Source organism: Camponotus floridanus, unplaced genomic scaffold, assembly GCF_003227725.1.
Source record: "Camponotus floridanus strain SB8 unplaced genomic scaffold, Cflo_v7.5 scaffold65, whole genome shotgun sequence".
Lineage (NCBI taxonomy): Eukaryota > Metazoa > Arthropoda > Insecta > Hymenoptera > Formicidae > Camponotus > Camponotus floridanus.
Genome location: NW_020229825.1, coordinates 828,555 through 850,972, shown reverse-complemented (window position 1 = coordinate 850,972; position 22,418 = coordinate 828,555). Strand labels below are relative to the sequence as shown.

Genomic DNA, 22,418 nt, shown 5'->3' with positions numbered 1-22,418 from the left:
AAAATTTCCCGTTCCTCAGGTTATTTACAACAGTTTTCCCGCGTTCAATCGAATCCTCGGTCCCAGATGCAAATTTCATTGTTCCCGTTCCGCAACTTCGTAACTTTGAATTTTTCCGGATAGTCATTCATTATAACAGTCGCATACACAACAATCGGGCCCGATTGTCCGTACGAGTGCGCCTCGTATTCGTCGAAAAGAGCACGTGTAGCACAGAAATTGTTATTGCAACTCCGTACAATGACAGCATAGATATTATTCACGATAGTCCGACGATTGCTGATTTCAGTTCACAATACGATTTTCATTGACGTATGCATAATGAAAGACGCGTACGTCACGTTACACGCGTTCGTATTATATCGTCATGTAACTATCCTCTTTGCATTTATCGTCATGTCACGTATGTCCCTAAATTCCCAATCGGTTTAATCCATACATCTACATCGACGAGCGTCCAATATGTGACGTAGGGAGCTCGTAATATTTGCTGAAATCAGCTGGAGCATGACGTTCGGCTGGTTTAGTCGATCAAAAAATCCCCGAGAAGCAATTGAAAAATGTCAATATTCCATCGGAGAAAGAATCGATCTGTTAAATTAATAAATTATTATCTGTTAAATATTATTATATTATTATTTCGCAAAATTAACAAGACAAGGCTAAAAATCTAGAATTATTTATTTATTTATTTATAATAATTTATTTATCATTAGAGACATACAGAAATAAAACATGTAGAAAATTATTACTATGAGATGACTATTGTGTAAGATTTTTCTGGCAAGTATCCATAGTTCTCGTTTTTTAGTAATAAATATGAAAGTTATGTACATTTTCGAAAAATAGTTTTATTTATTGAAATTGGGGAGCCATGGATACGGAGCCTGTATGCGATCGCTTTTTATCTGAAAACTCTGCTGGATGCGTCGCTCGTGGTTTTGCTGCCAAATGGTGTCTTAAATTTTCCATAAACGAGAGACCTCGTCTGCTTCCCTTATTAGGCGGGATTGTTTCTACGCCAAGTCTTGAGAATTGATTTCATCATTTCTACCTCATCTGTAATTCCATGATTTTAATTAAATTTAATATCGCTTTTAGAAATCTCGTTCTGAATATTTTTTTAAAGCAATTCGTGTCGCTTTAAGCTCGAAAAGTAGTCAGGTTCATTAAATTGAAATGTTATGAAAGAACTAATTACATCAAAAATTACAAAAATAAATACTAGATATATTAATAGATATATAAGATTGCATTTGAATGCAAATATTGAATATAAAATAAGATTCTTATATATTTCTTATAAACAAAAGCAAATATTTTATTATGACATTTCCTTGAGTTGAATTTATTTATCTTGCTAATTTTGTGAACTTATCTTCGCAATCGAAATGTAGCTTATTTAAATTAAATCAGTTAAGACGTAAGGCAACAAGCGATAATTCGCGTGATATTTTTACATTTTGCACAACGCCGCTGTATTTCATGTGCAGAGATTAAATCGCAATATAACGCACGAAGAAAATAATACAGCAACTCTTACCGACATCGATTTGTCTGCCAGTAAAATGATTCACAATGCTCGTCGACTCTGAGAATGACGACCCAACTTCCGGATGTTGTTGCAGATTCTTGGCGCTAGATGAATTATGGACGTGTCTTAGAGAAAACGTTGCTCTGTTCCTTTCCTTTTTCATATTTTGTTTATTCCTGCGTAAACACAGCATGCAAACATTTATAACTGCGACCGGGCAGCAATAACTCATTGCGATAAAATAAATTGAAAAATGTGGTCGATGGAAGATAAATATGCGCGATTGCAGTAGACCGAGAATGTGGATATAAAAATGAGAATACAATAAATCAAAACATGATAAAAATGACGATTCTTTTCAAGTATGAGGAAGGAAATTATTCCTATTTTTTATCAGAGATAAAAAAATCACAGATATATATTTCTATCAAAAATGTATCTTTTTGGTTCTTAATTATGAATCAGACTTAAAATGATACAGTCGGAAAACACATCTAAAATATAACAATATTAAATAAATGAGAATACAATAAATCGAAACATGATAACAATGACGATTCTTTTCAAGTATGAAGAAGGAAATTATTCCTATTTTTCATCAGAGATAAAAAAATCACAGATATATATTTCTATCAAAAATGTATCTTTTTGGTTCTTAATTATGAATCAGACTTAAAATGATACAGTCGGAAAACACATCTAAAATATAACAATATTAAATAAATGAGAATACAATAAATCGAAACATGATAACAATGACGATTCTTTTCAAGTATGAAGAAGGAAATTATTCCTATTTTTCATCAGAGATAAAAAAATCACAGATATATATTTCAAAAATGTATCTTTTTTGTTCTTAATTATGAATCAGACTTAAAATGACAGTCGGAAAACACATATGAAATATAACAATATTAAATAAATGAGAATACAATAAATCGAAACATGATAACAATGACGATTCTTTTCAAGTATGAGGAAGGAAATTATTCCTATTTTTTATCAGAGATAAAAAAATCACAGATATATATTTCTATCAAAAATGTATCTTTTTGGTTCTTAATTATGAATCAGACTTAAAATGACAGTCGGAAAACACATCTGAAATATAACAATATTAAATAAATGAGAATACAATAAATCGAAACATGATAACAATGACGATTCTTTTCAAGTATGAGGAAGGAAATTATTCTCATTTGTCATCAGAGATAAAAAAATCACAGATATATCTTTTTATCAAAAATGTATATTTTTTGTTCTTAATTATGAATCAGACTTAAAATGATACAATCGGAAAACACATCTGAAATATAACAATATTAAATAAATGAAAATACAATAAATCGAAACATGATAACAATGACGATTCTTTTCAAGTATGAGGAAGGAAATTATTCTCATTTGTCATCAGAGATAAAAAAATCACAGATATATCTTTTATCAAAAATATATCTTTTTTTGTTCTTAATTATGATGAATCAGACTTAAAATGTAATGATACAGTCAGAAAACACATCTAAAGAATAACGATATTCTGTATTAAAATTTATGAGAATGCAAGTATACATTTTTTCTAATGAGATAAGCGTGTGTTGTTAACTTGGGACAAATTAATTTCTGATGTCAACTCGCTGGACGCGTCTCGAGTACATTTTTGCTACTTCTAGCTGTTGAAAGATTGCCGCGTAGAATTAATTGCGATGGACCTTTTAGAATCGAGCCGAGGTGTATTCAGTGAGAATCCTTGTGCTACGTTTATATTACGCGACACGCGAGTAAACGGCGTCAATAGGTCAAAGGTACACGGAAGGTACGATCTGCGTAACGACAGAGGGAGATAACCGCGTGTGCGTTCTTAAAAAAAGAAAGGAAGGAAGGAAAAGCGGATAAATCGATCGACTAAATTAGCGCTGGGTTGTGGAACGAGGCGCGTTTAAATAGCGCGTGTACAAAGTTGTAACTGGGTGCGAGAAGCGAGGGGCGGGACAGTGACTCGTGATGAATCTCGCTGCCGATTTTCCTCGGTTATGACAATCAAACTCGCTCTTGCGAACTCTTAACGCGGTATGTATTAACGATGTCTCCTCGTAGAGACATTGTCGTCTGTCTAGTGAAGGAGAAAAGTTATCTCCTGGCGAAGGGTTGGCGCGTCGCCAAGCACGTTGCAAGATTCGCCATCCTTGTCGCGCGAACTCCTTGCAACTTAGAGTTGTCGACCTATACTATTCTGGCGGCGATCGTGTTGTCCTTTCGGGCGTAATGACGTTTGCAAACACAGCCTGCCAACCGAGAACGAATCGGATATCTCGCGACGACGTTGACTTGGAGAGAATCGAAATATCGAAGGAATTATCTCGCCTCGTCTATCTCTCAATAAAATTTTCGATGAAATAAAACGTATTTTCAACGTGCAATAGAAAGAGATGTTAGTAATAATTAAATTTAGTAAATATATACATGCAATCCTTATATTATTAATTTAAAGATGTTTTGTACCTATTTTGAAAGAATTAAGAATTTAATGAAAATTGTACAGAATGTCCTTACATATGTTTAGAATCTTTTCAGTACAATTTTTAAATCGATTCACTAAAGCGTTCACAAGTCATAAGGATTTTAATTTGCACCGAATTAACATGTGTTCTTATGGGAAACGTATAACCACGTCGATTCAAATGACAAAAACACATGGAAATAATATTCAGAATTTGTTTAAAATTTGCAAAAGTTTAGATACGGAGGAAATATTTGGTCAAATAATATTATACAAGTACTAACTGGTTAAAAAGATATTAAATATAATTCAATGAAGTTAGCCATGTATCTGTCACAAGGCGAAATTTTCTGCCAAAAGTTAATCATTTCGATTAACAAAATTCGGAATATTTCAGTAAAAACGTAATAAATATTAAAAAATACTCTGCACTGTAGCTAAAATCAAATTGTAATATTCCAATTTCTATTGTAATATTCACAATTTCTTACTCAAAATACACCAAAAGTGGATATATTCATCAATATTAAGTGGATATATTCGTCAATATTAATTTTCAGCTACTTTTTGCTGAGATTGTACAAAACATCCTTAAATAAGATATTAAAATAAATATAAATAAAATGTAAATTAATAACAATTATATATATATATATATATATATATATATATATATATATATAGGGTGTCACTTAATTGGCGCCCACTATGTATATAGCGATATTCCTCGTGGAAAACTGAGTCGAAAAGTCCTGAACCATTTCTTTTTACAATGAAAAAAATTTGAAACTATTTTTTTGAAACCATTTTTTTCTTCTAAAATGCGAAAAACTTTATTTTGCATTAAGAATCATATTTCTTCCATTAAAAGAGTTTCCTTAAAGAAAATTTTGTTAAGGAAATTAAAGGTTGATGCTTATTGGCGCAACTTTATTCATTAATTACCGCTTTATTAAGCATTATAGAAAAAAATGGTTCAGGATTTTTCGACTCAGTTTTCCACGAGGAATATCGCTATACAAATAGTGGGCTACTATTTATAGTACTATATACTATTACTCTATATATATATATATATATATATATATATAAATATATATATATATATATATATATATATATTTATATATTTATTTATTTATTTATTGTTTAAATACTGTCTAAGAAATAAATACTAATAATGGATTAATGTAATAATAAGAAATATTAATTAAATAAATTAAATAAATTAGTAACATTACAGTGTGTATTATGTATACACATATTTGATTGTAAGATTGCTTAATACATTATTCTGATCCTGATTTAAAAAGGAAGGTATGATGTACGATGTGAAATACATTGCATTGAAATGCATTACAAGATTTAGAATATCAATACGAGGAGCAGCATTTGGAAATTATATCTCGAGCACGTAGAAATTGCACGATTCCCCTTAGGAATATAACAATCTCTTTACGTGTCTTAATAAATTATACCAATGAGTATATGGTTCGTATATATGTGGAAGATCCGCATAAAATCGCCAATAAAGTCAAGTATCATGGAAACACGACAGAAATTTATACATCTGCAGCAGGCTGCGCACGCTTCTACGACATCCTTTTAGTCCCTTCTGTCCCTTAAGAAGTTTAATATTAAAATTTACGATATTGTATCTCCCGTCGCGAATCGGATGATGAAAATCGTTGATAAAATAAGAGAGAGAGAGAGAGAGAGGGGTTGCTCGAAGGTTCAATGAATTTTAACAGATGGAATGTTTATTCTATCCAATGATCGGGTCTCACCTGTACGCCCTCTCATTGATCGAGTACTCCGATTCTTTCGAGAAATTGCACATTCGACCATCCAAATGGATAATGTACGAGCAGGAGGCCACGGCCGCTTCGAATGACTCCCCAGCTGGAACAAATTTTATTGCCGTTTTTTGCATCATGCTACAAATCTTTCCAGAGTAGATCCTGACATTAGATTCTTGTTAGACTATTACATGTCGGATGGAAAATTGTTTTAATAACACAACGTAACGATAATAATTTTCTAAGTTTTAGAATTAACAGAATTGCCATTTTTTAGGAATTTTCACAAGACTATTAGTTAATACATGCGTTATGCTTTAATTATTTCGAAATTCTTATTTCAACTTCTTGATACATACATTATTTATTCTCTAAAAGTGAATCAGTGTATTATCACTGAAAAACAGTAAATAGTCACTGATTACAGCAGTTATAAGAAGCACTGTAAATCAGTGATATTTTATTGAAAGAATCAGTTAATAATTTTGACTGTTTCAATCAGTAATATTTCTCAATATCAGTAATATTTCTTTCGTTATTGTCAATAATATTAAACTATAATTCATCTCTCTATCTACTTCATATAAAATTAAAAATTTCCTTTATATTTACTAATTATTTATTATATTAAAAATTTTATTTTATTTATATTATATGCATATTGAACTTGTTATTTTAAATAGATAACAAACGAATAATTTTCATCTCATAAGTCGCCAGATATTTATTTGTTCGACTTATAAAAATCGATTTAATATCTGAAGCCTCTCTATTGAGATTGTATAAGAAATTAAATCGAAGTAATACTTCTAATTTTAAATGTCGCTCTTTGCAAACTTTATATAATTCTTATAATTAAAATTAAATATGAGAGAAATAACGATCGCAGCAGTAAATAAACGAACTAGCGATTACTGGTTTTACAATGAAATTTACTGATTTTACAGTGAATTTTATTTTAATCAACTATAATCAGTGAAATATAAGATAAAATAACAAAAAAATAAGCGTTTCCACTGAAAATCAGTAAAATATTCACTGAGAATCAGTGAAATCTTATTTTACTGTTTAAATTAGTGATATTTTCACTGATTCACTTTTAGAGAGTATATATAATATATTTTTATTAAAAATTTTTATTAAAATTTTTAATAATATTTTTAATAATATTTTTAATAATATTTTATATAATATATTTTTATTAAAAATTTTTATTAAAATTTTTATTAAAAATTGTAAAATTCTCTTTATACTTATTATCTCAATTATATCATTTATAGATGACTTTACAGATCTTTGAGAGATTTTTTTTTAAACTTTTCTCTTCTTATTGAGTTATATTATTACGAGAAAAATATTTTCAAAGAAAAATATATTTTATATAGAAGGATGAAATTTCCTTTCAATACCAGTTAATCCAAAATCGTTGTTCGATATATCGAGAGATAGGATTTCAAGTTTCACGCAGCCGGAAGAAAGGACTCCTGCAAGCGCTATGCCGGCTTCAGATCCTAATTCACAGCCGCTGATATTCAAAGTTTCCAACGTTTTGTTTCTCACTAGAACTGTAATAAAAATGACAAAAATGATAAACATAATATGATATAAATATGATAATTTTTTAGATAAATTAAAAACCATATTATCGTAATAGATTTATTATAAGCGATATAAAAAATTATAAAGTAAATTTTATACAAAATTATAATATAAATTTCACGTAAAGAGAAAATCCTAAAAATGACTATTAAGCTCAGCAACACACGCAATCGTATACTTATCATATATAATGTTTTTTATTAAGGCACTTTTTCTTCCCCCCGGTTATACGATCTAAAAATGCCAACCGAACTCTTTTTCAACAAAATTAAAAAAAAAAATTCCAAGCTGCAGAAGTGAACCTATCTTTTTTTATTTATAGATGCAAAATTGATTCTATAATTTTAATAAGCAACACATGTGTATTACACATCCGGGAAATTACGGCAGTGATTTTGCTCTTGTAATGGCAAGTGCTATTGCCCTTTCATACATTTTTATGTAATGAGAGCTTCGGTCACGTTCTGCGTGCCATAACATGCGATCTGTATGCACGCGCATGCCGCGATTTGCTATTCAGTTTGCATTTATTTAAATAATTCAGCGTGCCGCTTATACCACGCTTTCCCTACTCGCAGGTCGATTATGCTATGCTAATGTTCCGCGATTATATAGAATTCAGCCTTTTCTCTTTTTTTTCTTTTTTTTTTTAATTCGCAATAGCAGCACCGCGACCTTGCTTGCTACGAGATCACGGATAGACTTTTTTTTTTTGAACGATAAAACGACTACACGATATTAAAATAAAATTTACAATAAGGATATTTTCTTTAATGAATTTTGAATTTTTCAACGTTAGACGCTTGCATTTTCTTTGCACCTGTTAAGCATTTTTCCGCGCGAATGAAACATTATTAATTGTTCGCCGAATTTCGCAAGAAATTTTCTAAAAAATTATATAAAAATTATATTAAAAAATTTTATAAAAAAATTCTCTGGCGTTTGTCATTTGTCGTGAATATTACACTCGAGAACGTAAATAGAACACGTACATTTGGAGAAATCCGAGTTTATTATCGATCATATACACGGTGTTAAAAAAGTCTGGACACGATCGAATATCTCGATAAGGAAGAGTTTTGCTAGAAAGTGTTTCAGACAAAAGTTGTACGGCTTCGAGGGGGACATAAGATGGTGCCATTAATTTGATCTTGAAGAGTCACCTGAAGGCCACGTGAAGGTCACCTCCAACTTTTTAAATGGGGAAAAAAACTCTTGAGGCAAGCTACAAGAATATGCAAAAGTATATAGGGTGTCCTATTTAAAAAGTTGGAGGTAATCTTCACGTGAGCTTTAGGTGACTCTTCAATGTCAAATCAATGGCACCATCTTATGTCCCCTTTCAAGCCATATAACTTTTGTCTGAGACACTTTCTAGTAAAACTCTTTCTTATCGAGATATTCGAGTGTCCAGACTTTTTTAACACCATGTATATACCTATAATGATAAATATTAGTTTTTCCAGAGAGAAAGAGAACAGTGTGTCGGAATATGAAGAATTTTTCGTCGCTTGGCGAGGATGCAACGCATCCGCACGCCAACGCTTCGAATAAAGCAGCACTACACGCAACATTAAATTTCAATTTACTTGGGCGAGCTTTATATTACCCAAGCACTAAATTTCGCAGAAAACAAATGGATAATCTCCGGAGTAGCGCCGCGCGTTTTCGAAGAAATAAAAGAATCTCATCTATCGCGTATATATCGTTGTTATAGGATAAAGAAACAAAACTGTAGGGAATAATCGTTAAATCTAATCACGCGTTTATTTACGCTCATCGTTCTATTTCTCTCGTCGGAAGATTCATACTCTTCCCATAATATTATTACATTTAATATTTAATGTTTTTCATTTAATTTTAAGAGCCTGAAAAAACTGGTTATCTCTCTTCTCAAATCTGAAAATGATCTAAAAAAGTTTCGGGTTTAAAATTGTGTAGCCTCGAGACTTTTGGATAGATCTGATTAGAACGTAAGTGATGAATCGAGTTGTTTATTGAAAATTGTACGTGCTATTTGTGTAACAGTATAACTAAAAAAATTGGAAAAGTTTAAGTGTACTTCGAAAATTTATTATCGCGCGCACACACAAATATTTATCGATTTTATTAAAAGATATAAAAGTGATGAGATTGATTTGAGAGTTTATAAGTTAAAGAATCCGATAGTGAATTTTAATATATTCGCTACTATTATATTCATACCCAACGGGAAAACTTTCCAAAGTATTTTTTAAACACTTGTTAAAAACTCTCCTTTAAACACTTTTTTAAAAACCTGTCGATCTTTTCATCGCGAAACTACTCTAGTTTAGTAACGAGTTAGGTACTTTTTTGATACACAAGATGCTTTATCCAAAAGTCTCGAGGCTACACAATTTTAATCCCGAAACTTTTTTAGATCATTTTTCCCTCAGATTTGGGAAGAGAGATAATCAGTCTTTTCAGGCTCTTAAAATTAAATGAAAAACATTAAATATTAAATGTAATAATATTATGGGAAGAGTATGAAATTGTTCAATTGTTAGTTTTATTAAACAGAAAAAAAATAAGTGTCAAATCAAAACTTATATACTTAAACTAACGTGTTCATTTGTTTCATATATACGCAACAATTTATAATCTTCTTAGAAGAATTTAATAATTTTAAATTTTAACAATATTATAGTCTTATTTTAATATTGTAATTGTCACCTTAAGAATATATAATTATTTAATTCTATTTTAAGAAAATTATAATCTTTGATTTAAAAATGTTATCTTCTATCTATAATAACATTATTTCTTTTCTATTCAAGAAAATTAAATCTTAAATCATAAAAATATATTTTTCTTGATTGAACTATATAAAATAGCTTCATTTAAGTAAGCAATTATTCAAGCAATTATATTTTTCTTTAATTAACACAATATCATTTCAAGATTTCCATGTTAAAACTAAATATATTTTCAAAACAAGAATGTCCTTTTTTCTGTATATCAGCTTGTATGTACAATCCCAACAAAAAGTAGTTGAAAATATTCACGAATATATCCACTTTTGATGTATTTTGAAGTAAGAAATTGTGTGGAACATTACAATTTGATCTTAGCTACAGTGCAAAGATGTATTTTTTAATATTTATTGCGTCTTTACTGAAATATTCCGAATTTTGTTAATCGAAATGATTAACTTTTGGCAGAGAATTTCGCCTTGTGACAGATACATGGCTAATTTGATTGAATTATATTTAATATCTTTTTAACCAGTTAATATTTGTATAATATATTATTTGACCAAATATTTCCTCTGTATCTAAACTTTTGCAAATTTTAAACAAATTCTGAATATTATTTCCATGTGTTTTTGTCATTTAAATCGACGTGGTTATACGTTTTCCATAAGAACATATTAATTCAGTGCAAATTAAAATCCTTATAACTTGTGAACGCTTTAGTGAATCGATTTAAAAATTGTACTGAAGATTTCAAACACATGTAAGGACATTCTGTACAATTTTTATTAAATTCTCAATATTTTGAAAATAAGTATAAAACATCCTTATGGATGTTTTGTATGTACAATCTCAGCAAAAAGTAGCTGAAAATCAATATTGACGAATATATCCACTTTTGATGTATTTTGAGTAAGAAATTGTGAATATTACAATAGAAATTAGAATATTACAGTTTGATTTTAGCTACAGTGCAGAGTATTTTTTAATATTTATTGAGTTTTTACTGAAATATTCCGAATTTTGTTAATCGAAGTGATTCACTTTTGGCAGAGAATTTCGCCTTGTGACAAATACATGGCTAACTTGATTGAATTATATTTAATATCTTTTTAACCAGTTAGTACTTGTATAATATTATTTGATCAAATATTTCCTCTGTATCTAAACTTTTGTAAATTTTAAACAAATTCTGAATATTATTTCCATGTGTTTTTGTCATTTGAATCGACGTAGTTATACGTTTTCCATAAGAACACATGTTAATTCGGTGCAAATTAAAATCCTTATAACTTGTGAACACTTTAGAATCGATTTAAAAATTGTACTGACGATTCTATACATATGTAAGGACATTCTGTACAATTTTCATTAAATTCTCAATATTTTAAAAATAGGTATAAAACATCCTTAAATAAAAAAAAGCGACAGTGCAGAATATTCGAGAGAAAAACAAAAAAAATTGCGAATTTCGCACATTTTTTGTTTTTCTCTCGAATATTCTGCACTGTCGCTTGATATCATCGATAGAAAATAGTATTATGGAAACGCTTACGTGGACTTACGAGCACATACGTGATCAGCTCCCTCGTCTTGCAGAGGGTTCAGTCTGAAGTCCAAATTTTTCAGAGCAGTCGAGCTGGCTTTCAATATTCCATGAACGATGCCAGCCATTCCGATCGGTCCTATGCTGTTGTTCGTCAAATACAGAGTTTTCAATTTCCGATGCATCGACAGAAATTCACCCACTGCGTGGGCGCCGGTGTCCATCAACTTGCAATGCGACACATCCAGTTCTTCGATCTGTAACCGAGATAATTGAAACGTGCAATGCATTGTGTGTGAATTGTATATATGCGGTTGACTGAATTAAATAAAATTTGTCATTATGTGGTGCATCGAGGAGAGAATTGTGTTACTTGTGATTATATTCTCAAAATATTACCTAGCAGTAGACGCTAATAATGGCAGGGATTACCAGGCAGTATTTAGTGCCATTCTTTTTCATTTCGTCATAATGAAAAAATATTGAGATAGATAATATTTGCAGATTTTTTTAACGCATATTTTTCATGAAAATCCTTGCAAACTTTAAAACTCTTTAATAAAGAATAACGCTGTGCGTGAGAACAAATTTCTCTGAGATTGTCCACAATTTTTCTATATTTGTTCAATTCTTTTATTTATTTTTAATTTTTTTTAGGGTCAAAAATGATTATCTGGACAAATGTGGATAATTAATAAATTATCTTAATATCGCTAGTCAATTAATCAAAGGAATATTGAAAATAATGTCAACCAAAAATTGCCAGAATTTTTGTTTATTAATTACAAAATTTTGTAAATGTGGATAAATTTTGGACAATCGAAAGCCACATAAATTTTATGAAAATTTGAAATTTTTCCCAATTTCAGATTTCTATTCATATCTCTTAATAAAGAAATTTTTTACTAACGTTATCGTTCGACACCATTCCTTGAAGAATAGCGGCGATTCGTGGGCGATCCAAGTTGCTGCGGGTTAAACTGAATTTCTTCAATTTCGGGCTGGCTTTAATTCCTTCCCCCAAACTTATGCAATCCTCCAGCGAGAATCTGTTGGAGCGATAAGTTTCTTATCGATTATCCTGCATCCCGAGCTCGGGATCTTCCCTTTATCCTCCGCGCTCGCGAAACTTACTCGAAATCCCGCCACTCAAAACCGTCGTCCATGTAGATCATACCAAAGTTGAGGTAAATTTCGGTGAGATGCGGGAATTGCGGCAGTATAATTGCCATGGGAATATGATGCACGATGTCCTCCTCTAAGGTAGATTCGCTATTCTCCGCATTAACTCGCTTTACCTGTTTTCTGTAAGCAGATAATGCAAACGCAATTCCATCAGCAATCAATTTTTAATATCGATGAATATCTTTGATAATCAAAGCGCGATAATACGAAATTTTTTTAATACATGACACACTGAGAAAAAATGTTGTTAACTTGATCAAACCGTTCGACTAAATTAATATTTTTTTAATTGAAATATTTAAATATTTAAGTTAAATATAGATGTTAGATTTAATATGTATTATTTAATTTAAATAATTAAATATTTCAATTTAAAAAAATAATAATTGAATGGTTTAGTCAAGTTAACAACTTTTTTTCTCAATGCTTCAATATTGCAAAGATTTAACGACAAATTTTATTTATTTATTTAAAAATTATTTTTAGCTAATTATTAAAAAATATCATTGGATGTTTCAAAGAGCTTACTGAAGCGATTCAAAAAAAGCTTTAATTTCGTAATAACTCTTCATTTTATAATCCCTCCACCGTTATGTATACAGGGTGGCCCCGAACATTCCAGCCAGACTTTGAGATCTTATAGGAAATTTAATTCTGAACAAAAAATTTCCTATAAACATGGATAAACGCTTCCTTAAGAAGTTATCGCTCAAAAACCTCTGATAAAGGAAGAGCAAAAGGTGAAAAGAAAATGAAATAAAAAGAAAATGGAACTAAATAAATTTCTTGAAAGAAACGATAAAAATAAAAAATAAAAATCTTTTTCTTTTATGAAAATAAAATAATTTTTTTTTGTAACTAATATTTTAGTAATAGCACGTAATAGTAGAAAATGAATAAAGACGTTTTTCAAGAAATTCGTTTAGTTTCATTTTTTTTAATTTCATTTTCTTTTCACCTTTTGCTCTTCCTTCATCAGAGGTTTTTGAGCGATAACTTCTTAAGGAAGTTTTTCGACCCATGTTTACAGGAAATTTTTTGTTCAGAATTAAATTTCCTATAAGATCTCAAAGTCTGGCTGGAACGTTCGGGGCCACCCTGTATATGCGCTTATTACCTATATATATCCCGAGTTTTTATATTATGCTCGTGGTATTAATCAAACAGGAGCGGGTGAAAAGAAGCGGTATATTTTTTAATATGGGAAAAAGTATTTTACACACTTCGGGGACATTACGCAATAAGCTCATATGTAATGTTTGACGTACGCAAAAAATTAGTTCGAGTGTCGTTATTCAACGATTTATTCGCGAGACAGTTAATGTTAGAGCGAATTGAGGCTTTGATCAATATTGGACGATTGATTATGCTATACAGATATGCATCGCGAATGTAGAGACACGGTCGCATGATAGCTGCAGTGAATAATTGAAGAACACGCACATGCCTGGCCATATTAACTGCCACATATATGATAGAGATAATGTCGGATGTACTAGATTGATACGGCATAGAATTTCACATAATGAATCCATGAGCTTTGAAAAAATAATATCAGAGGCTTACGTATATTAATTAATATAAGATATTAATTACATCTGCCATGAATAATATTTTGCGCAAAAAGTACTCTTAAAGGAATTTTTATTATTTAAAGAAATCGAGATAAATATATTTATAAAGAAATGTCTCTGTACAAGCTGAAATTTTTATTAATATTTATTTTTATTTAATTTATTTGAATTGAGGGAAATATTATCTCTTTCTGATTAATTTTTTTTATCAAATATTGCATCCAAAATTTCTATAGTTTCATGAAATTATTAACTATATGTATAATTTTATTTATTTAAATTGAATTAAATTAAAAAATCTTTTCTATAAATAACCAAAAATATTTTATAATTGAGAGCTTACAGAATCTTTTTTCATACATGTTTCCTTTTTATTTATATATATCATATATGAAAAACATTTTTATAACATTTTTATATATTTTGTTTACAGTTGTTGGCTGAATTGCGAAAAAATATTAAGAGGAGGAAATAAAATTCAAACATGTTGCGATAAAAAAAATCACTATTCGCAGTATAAATAAAAGCGGAGATAAATCTTGCTAGCGGATTTACGAATTGCTCTAAAAAGGGAGCAGCCCGGCGTGATTTGAGAAAATTACTTTCCTTAAGATTTCTCATGGCTTCTAATTAAATGAGACTGCTATCTCCGAGCTAGGATCCAGCAGCGGTCGCTTTCGTGAACGATAATGCTTCCTTGACTCGCAACTTTGCTTATTAAAAACGCATACATTACGCGCCATGTAATGAGAGACGCGTCCTTAAAATTATTAATGCACTGCCATGGATTGCAGAAACTTTCAAAAGAAAGTGTATTATTAATTTATTACTTTTAGAGTTTGAAAGCTTAGAATTAGGTAGAGACACGCGACGAATAAACGGTGGATCTAAAACAAATAAAATCTTTGGACATTAAACATATATTGTAATATTTTGGCAAAAATTGTTATTTAAAAAAAAACATATTTATTAATTGTTATTTTAAAAAGAAACATATTTTGATATTTTTACTAATGTTTTTACTAATGCAATTTTAATTAATGTTTCAACAGATTTGATAGAATCAAAACATAAAAATATGCCGATTATTTAATGTTGAAAATGGTTAAAAAAAGAACAAAAATAGTGAAATTAATTACAAATCTCTCTTATTTCATTTAAACAACTTTTTTAAAGAAACAGATAACGTTTAGTGTGTTTCCACTGTAATAAAGCTTAATCACGGAATATTAAAATTTACAGAATACACTTTTAAAATTGTTCATATGGTTCGTATTCCTACACTTTTTGCACGTTGATAATATGGAAACTCTGCAAACTTCGTGTATGTAAAAGTTAATTAATTTTTTTTTTCTGAAAATAGTACGAGAGTACGAAACCGTTTCACTTGTTCTATCCGGGATTAGTTTCGCAAGCCCTATCGCGGAGAGAATTCTTCCCAGGTATTACATACCTATTTCAACTTCGTTTCAGTAACAATAAAAGACCATCTCTATTCTGCCGACTCGACGACCGTAACTATGTAAATTTACCTTTGATACTTTTTAAACAGTGCCCCTCTTCTCGGCAACATTTTATAAATGCGGCCTTATAAGAAAATGAAATAAAAATGAAATGACGGCGAAGCGAACATTCTTCTATAATGCGTATTTATAAAACGCTTCAAATACCACCCCGAATGCCATGTCTCTTTCCCAAACATGTACTAAAAATTTTGCGTGTGTGTAATGTTAGTCGCGAAATGTTAAAAAAACACGGAAAAAATCTGTTAGTTATTTTTTTTGTGGTTTATAATTAAATACATATTTTTATTTCATATATTTTTACATGTAATTTTTATTAATAATTACTCTCTAAAAGTGATTACAGCAGTTATAAGTACACTGATTACAGCAGTTATAAGTACAGTACTGTAAATCAGTGATATTTTATTGAAAGAATCAGTTAATAATTTTGACTGTTTCAATCAGTAATATTTCTCAATATCAGTAATACTTCCTTCGTTATTGTCAAACTATTAATATTAAACTATAATTCATCTCTCTATCTATTTCATATAAAATCAAAAATTTTATTTATATTTACTAAATATTTATTATATTAAAAATTTTATTTTATTTATACCATATGCATGTTGAACTTGTTTATTTTAAATAGATAACGAACGAATAATTTTCATTAAGTCGCCAGACATTTATTTGTCCGACTCATAAAGATCGATTTAATATCTGAAGTCTCTCTATGAGATTGTATCAGAAATTAAATCGAAGTAATACTTCTAATTTTAAATGTTGTTCTTTGCGAACTTTATATAATTCTTATAACTAAAATTAAATACAAGAGAAATAGCGATCGTAGCTGTAAATGAACGAACTAGCAATTACTGGATTTACAGTAAAATTGACTGATTTTACAGTGAATTTTATTTTAACTGACCATAATCAGTGAGATATAAGATAAAATAACAAAAAAATAAGCGTTTCCACTGAAAATCAGTAAAATACTCACTGATTCTCAGTGAAATCTTATTTTACTGTTTAAATTAGTGATATTTTCATTGATTCACTTTTAGAGAGTATGTTTATATGTTTCGTTTATGCGTTCTCTTGTCGCAAACTTGCATTTAAATTACTTTGTACTTTGTAAGAGCGTTTGTTAGCCAGCCTGTCGAGAATCAACTGTCACACATACGAGTTTGGCTGCGTTGTGTTGCAATTTCGCGTGAAAATTTATTCCGCTTGGGATCTAAAATTGTTAAACGGCCGCAGCAAATTGCCGGCGTTGCATATTCCATTGTGTATAATTAGAATCCTTAACGCATTAACAGGTTTATTCGCTCGCGAGTCCGTCACGTTTAGATTTTGACAAATTTGGCGTGTCAAGCACAGACTCGCAGGCGTGTCCTTCAATAGTTACACACGCGTTACCAGCCGCATAATGGATCGAATGGAGGCAATGTTACAGACGTGAAAAATCGAAATCTTTCCCTCGACAGAGAACATCCTGAAAGACATAAATAGATTTTATTCACTGAAAAAAAAATCTGGTTGCACTAATTAGAATTCTGGTAGATTCAACCAGTATGTCTGTTGGAAAATGGACGAACCAGAATTTTTGTAGGAATTACTAGATGAATCTGATTAATTTCTTGCTGTTAAATTTGCCAAATTTTCTGGTTAATAATACTAAATTCACCAGCACCAAGTCGTCTAAAATTTTTTCCATCTAATCTCAAAAGTTTGTTTAATATTCTGAATTCCAATACGATTATTGCATAAATTCAATCCAGATTATTGAATAAATTATTTTAAGTTCAGTTTGTTAGAAATTAAACTGATAAATAGTGATGCAAAAAGAGGATGCAGCTCAAATACACACAATCAGAGAGCTAGCGTGCTCTTTTTGGCACTACTATTCGTAAGAGAAAAAAATATACTTTGGATTTAATGTTAATACTACACTGAGAAAAAATCTGGTTGCATTAATTAAATTCTAGTAGATTCAATCAGTATGTCTGTTGGAAAATGGACGAACCAGAATTTTTGTAGGAATTACTAGATGAATCTGATTAATTTCTTACTGTTAAATTTACCAAAAATTTACCAAATTTTCTGGTTAATAATACTAAACTCATCAGCACCAAGTGGTCTAAAATTTTTTCCATCTAATCTTAAAAGTCTGTTTAATATTCTGAATTCCAACACGATTATTGCATAAATTCAATCCATATTATCGAATAAATTATTTTAAGTTCAGTTTGTTAGAAATTAAACTGATAAACAGTGATGCAAAAAGGATGCAGCTCAAACACACACAATCAGAGAGCTAGCGTGCTCTTTCTGGCACTACAGCTCGTAAGAGAAAGAATATACTTTGAATTTAATATTAATACTAGTTCTTTATATACATTTCATGGCAAATATTAAATACGAGTTAAGAGTGGCAAGCAAAGAAATTAATGTAACAAGAAATTTTATAGAGTCAACCAGAAAATACTAATCAAAGCCTTATAATAAAAACTATTAAACGTTTTAATTATAAAAAATCGAGTCTTATTATGATAACTAGAAATTCTTGTTCGATTTAACCAAAATGCCTTCAATTATATACGTCTTGTCTACAATCAAACGATTTTTCTCAATGTCTGTTATAGATAAAAAGGTATTTTGCCTGGATAAAAAGAATATTTTCCGTGCCACAATATTTCATTTCGAGTTTAGGCGTGTTGGTTTCGAGATTTTTCCCCGAAAAATAGCGATGCAGAGAGTTTTCGAAATGAAATGAAAACGATGGGAGCACACGAGCAAAATGATTGGATCTCTTTCGAAGGAAAACAAACGAATCAGTCGCAAATATTCGCACAGCAGTAAACTATATCCATTAGGTAAAGTGATTGGCGTTGTCAAGAAAGAGACAGGGCAATCCATCTGATCCCTCGTACTGTTTCGAAGCGGAACAAAAGCTTTTCGCATTTCGTCAGACCTAAGAGGAGATGGACGTGAAGGAGATCGCGTTGAAGGATGAAGTTTTAAATAGCCACTGCTAACTTATAGGCTCTGATTCACGATATCGCGATAACTACTCGTGATGCAAATAGAAAGGAAGATTAATCGACTACGATATATTTGCAATTTTCCAACGCATGTATACGACATGCATATGTCCGCGTGCGATTATAATTGGCCTCCTAGATACTCTGGCCAATTATAGAACCGACCGCCACGCTTTCGCGCGATATTTACACGCCCGAGTCCATCGCACTCCTCTGGATCTTCAAGTGCAAGCACTTACAGTTTTAGCCGACAAACTGACCGGCTCTAATAATAATTTTCGGATGTTCCTGGCCAACGTAAATACGTAACTGCGGATTTCGCCGGCGATGCAAGGTCCGCTCGCAAGCTCCGCTCTCTAAAAGTGAATCAGTGTATTATCACTGAAAAACAGTAAATAGTCACTGATTACAGCAGTTATAAGTACAGCACTGTAAATCAGTGATATTTTATTGAAAGAATTAGTTAATAATTTTGACTGTTTCAATCAGTAATATTTCTTTCGTTATTATCGGTAATATTAAACTATAATTCATCTCTCTGTCTATTTCATATAAAATTAAAAATTTTATTTATATTTACTAAATATTTATTATATTAAAAATTTTATTTTATTTATATCACATGCATATTGAACTTGTTATTTTAAATAGATAACGAACGAATAATTTTCATTAAGTCGCTAGACATTTATTTGTCCGGCTTATAAAGATCGATTTAATATCTGAAGCCTTTCTATTGGGATTGTATCAGAAATTAAATCAAAGTAATACTTCTAATTTTAAATATCGCTCTTTGCAAACTTTATATAATTCTTATAATTAAAATTAAATACCAGAGAGATAGCGATCGTAGCTGTAAATGAACGAACTAGTGATTACTGGTTTTACAGTGAAATTTACTGATTTTACAGTGAATTTTATTTTAACTGACCATAATCAGTGAGATATAAGATAAAATAACAAAAAATATAAGCGTTTTCACTGAAAATCCGTAAAATACTCACTGATTCTCAGTGAAATCTTATTTTACTGTTTAAATTAGTGATATTTTCACTGATTCAATTTTAGAGAGTGTCGATGCACAGATATCTCTTATTACTGTTATATCTCTCATTGCTATTCGAGACACGATGATTCAGAAATACAGATTAATTTTTCACTGGGGAATTTTTGAGCAAATTCTCGTATACCTGTATTTCAGCAACAAGGTTGCCTGCGAAAAGATTCATGGCACCTGGGCTTTGACTTGGGACTCCAATGAAACTCGGATGTAGCTCTGCTTCGAGATATTAAATTTAGAATGATGAATGATTTGGAATGATATTAAATTTAGAATGAATTGTCAATTTTTCATTCGCGTTAAATATATCGTAAAGCTCAAGATTTAACAAAATCTTAAATAGAAGCTTGTATTGAGTAAAATTAGAATCCGTAAAATTTGCGCACAGTCTCTCTTTTTGGGAAATTTCTCAAGATGTTAGTTTTTAGGTAGACAAATCTTGCCTATTGGAAAATTAATATTTCTATTTCTCCCAACTGTGGGTACACAGTTGTTTTGGTTTATCCTGATTATTTTCTCGAGCACAAGAATCAGATGAGGATTTGATAAGTGAACTTGTCTTACTTGATAGGCACGAGAGTATGCAGCCTTATGACACGTATGTAGTCCTTGACGAGAGTCATTAGTTTCTCGCATTCCTCTCTTTGAGCCTCGAAGTAGCTCGCTTCCAAAGTTTCCAGATATTCGGCTAAGTGGCGCTCGCAATATAATCGTCGCCATGAATCCCCATATTTGCCCGGATCGTTGTGTTCCCATCTGTATAAATAGAACGATTAAATAATATACATACGCGCTAAATTGTTTAAATTCGCTTTTAATATCAATAAATCCATAATAAAATCAGTTCTGTAACTTCAATTAAATTCAATTATTCTCTAAGACTATTTTAATTGTGTCATATTTCTGTGAATAAATAAAAATACCCTCCTTCATCAAAATTAAAATATTTTTAATAAGACAGGTGTCTTTTTAGGATAACTCACAAAAAAATTAAAATGAAATGATTAAAGAAAAATTAAGACTTATTTGTATGTATTAGTATATTTATTAATATATATTATTAATATATATTGGTATACAGGGTGGTTTAGAAGTCTGAAAACGGTCAATTATCTCCGAAAATAGTGGTCCTGTGGGAAAATGTTTCAGACAAAAGTTGTAAGGTTTTAAATGACGCATTACACAGTAATATTACTATGACTTTGTTAAGAGAAATTTCTTGAATGAAACCTCTTATTTTTCATTACATATTCTTGTAACTTACCTCGAAAGCTTTTCAAAACACTATAATAAAATATTTTTTCATTGAGTACTTTTCGAGTTGAGACGATGAGACTTGAAATAATTTCTTAATTTTACATAAACCATCAAATATCTAGAAAATATTCATTTTTCGATTATCTTAATACTTTTATGTACAAAATAATGAGAGGAATCAATTGATGTAAAGAAAACACATAGTTGTTTCGAAGAAAAAATATGTTTGCAAATATGTAATTGTTAATTTGCAATTAACAATTACATATTTTTTCTTAAAAATAACTATGTGTTTTCTTTACACCAATTGATTTCTCTCATTATTTTGTACATAAAAGTATTAAGGTAAAATAATCAAAAAATAAATATTTTATAAGATTTTTTTACGGTTCATGTAAAATTAAGAAATAATTTCAAGCCTCATAACTCGAAAATTACTTAATGAAAACTAACTTATAATTTATTATAATGTTATTATTATAATGTTTTGGAAAGCTCTCGAGATAAGCTACAAGAATATGTAATAAAAAATAGCGGGTTCTATTTAAGAAATTGAAGGTGACGTTACCTTAACAACACTCTTCAACAATATCTCGTCATAATAATATTACTGTGTAATGCATCACTTAAAACCTTACAACTTTTGTCTGAAACATTTTCCCACAGGACCACTATTTTCGAAGATAATTGACCGTTTCCAGACTTTTAAACCACCCTGTATATATTAATAACCAATAACAAAAATAAATCAACCAATTTAAATAAGAGAAGAAAAAAAGGGGGGAAGGAGGGTAAAGAGAGAGAGAGAGAGAAAGAGAAATTGAGATAAGATTGGAACAAGATACAGGAGCTCAATTAACGTCGACCGTAATTAATGTGTAATTAAGTCAGGTGATATATTTCACGCGATAGTGCGTATGCGAAATATCCTCGATTGCGAGAGGATATTTCGCATAATCGGACAGATCGTCAGAACGCAATATCTCACCTGTCCTTGGCCGCGCGTTCCCAATAAAATCCGTCCTCGATTCTCGTTATCGTCAACTCGAAGGGGAGATCAGTCGGCAGTGTTTCCAGCAGCACGTCTCTGTCAACGCACGT

At 30.3% G+C, this 22,418-nt stretch overlaps 2 protein-coding genes across 4 annotated transcripts in view; one reads left to right on the top strand and one right to left on the bottom strand.

Annotated features, from left to right (window-relative positions):
- Nucleotides 1-22,418, top strand: part of LOC105250249 (Kv channel-interacting protein 1) — a 74,442-nt gene that overhangs the window by 42,025 nt on the left and 9,999 nt on the right. The window lies entirely within an intron of this gene.
- Nucleotides 873-20,780, bottom strand: LOC105250248 (dynein regulatory complex subunit 5). The gene is made up of 8 exons (XM_025413322.1): nucleotides 20,695-20,780; nucleotides 12,824-12,994; nucleotides 12,600-12,738; nucleotides 11,709-11,946; nucleotides 7,240-7,395; nucleotides 5,819-5,933; nucleotides 1,544-1,710; nucleotides 873-1,059 (listed from the first exon to the last, which is right to left on the bottom strand). Exons 1-8 carry the CDS (start codon nucleotides 20,778-20,780, stop codon nucleotides 1,001-1,003), a joined length of 1,131 nt encoding a protein of 376 aa, XP_025269107.1. The 3' UTR covers nucleotides 873-1,000.

Excerpts from the sequence above, each read along its gene's own strand:
- LOC105250248 (XM_025413322.1), bottom strand. The coding sequence starts at position 20,780 with ATGGCGACGATTATATTGCGAGCGCCACTTAGCCGAATATCTGGAAAC. Across the intron at positions 5,934-7,239 it reads CAACGATTTTGGATTAACTG|CTGGGGAGTCATTCGAAGCG; the intron begins GTATTGAAAGGA and ends AATTTGTTCCAG. Across the intron at positions 1,711-5,818 it reads ATCAATGAGAGGGCGTACAG|GAATAAACAAAATATGAAAA; the intron begins GTGAGACCCGAT and ends GTGTTTACGCAG.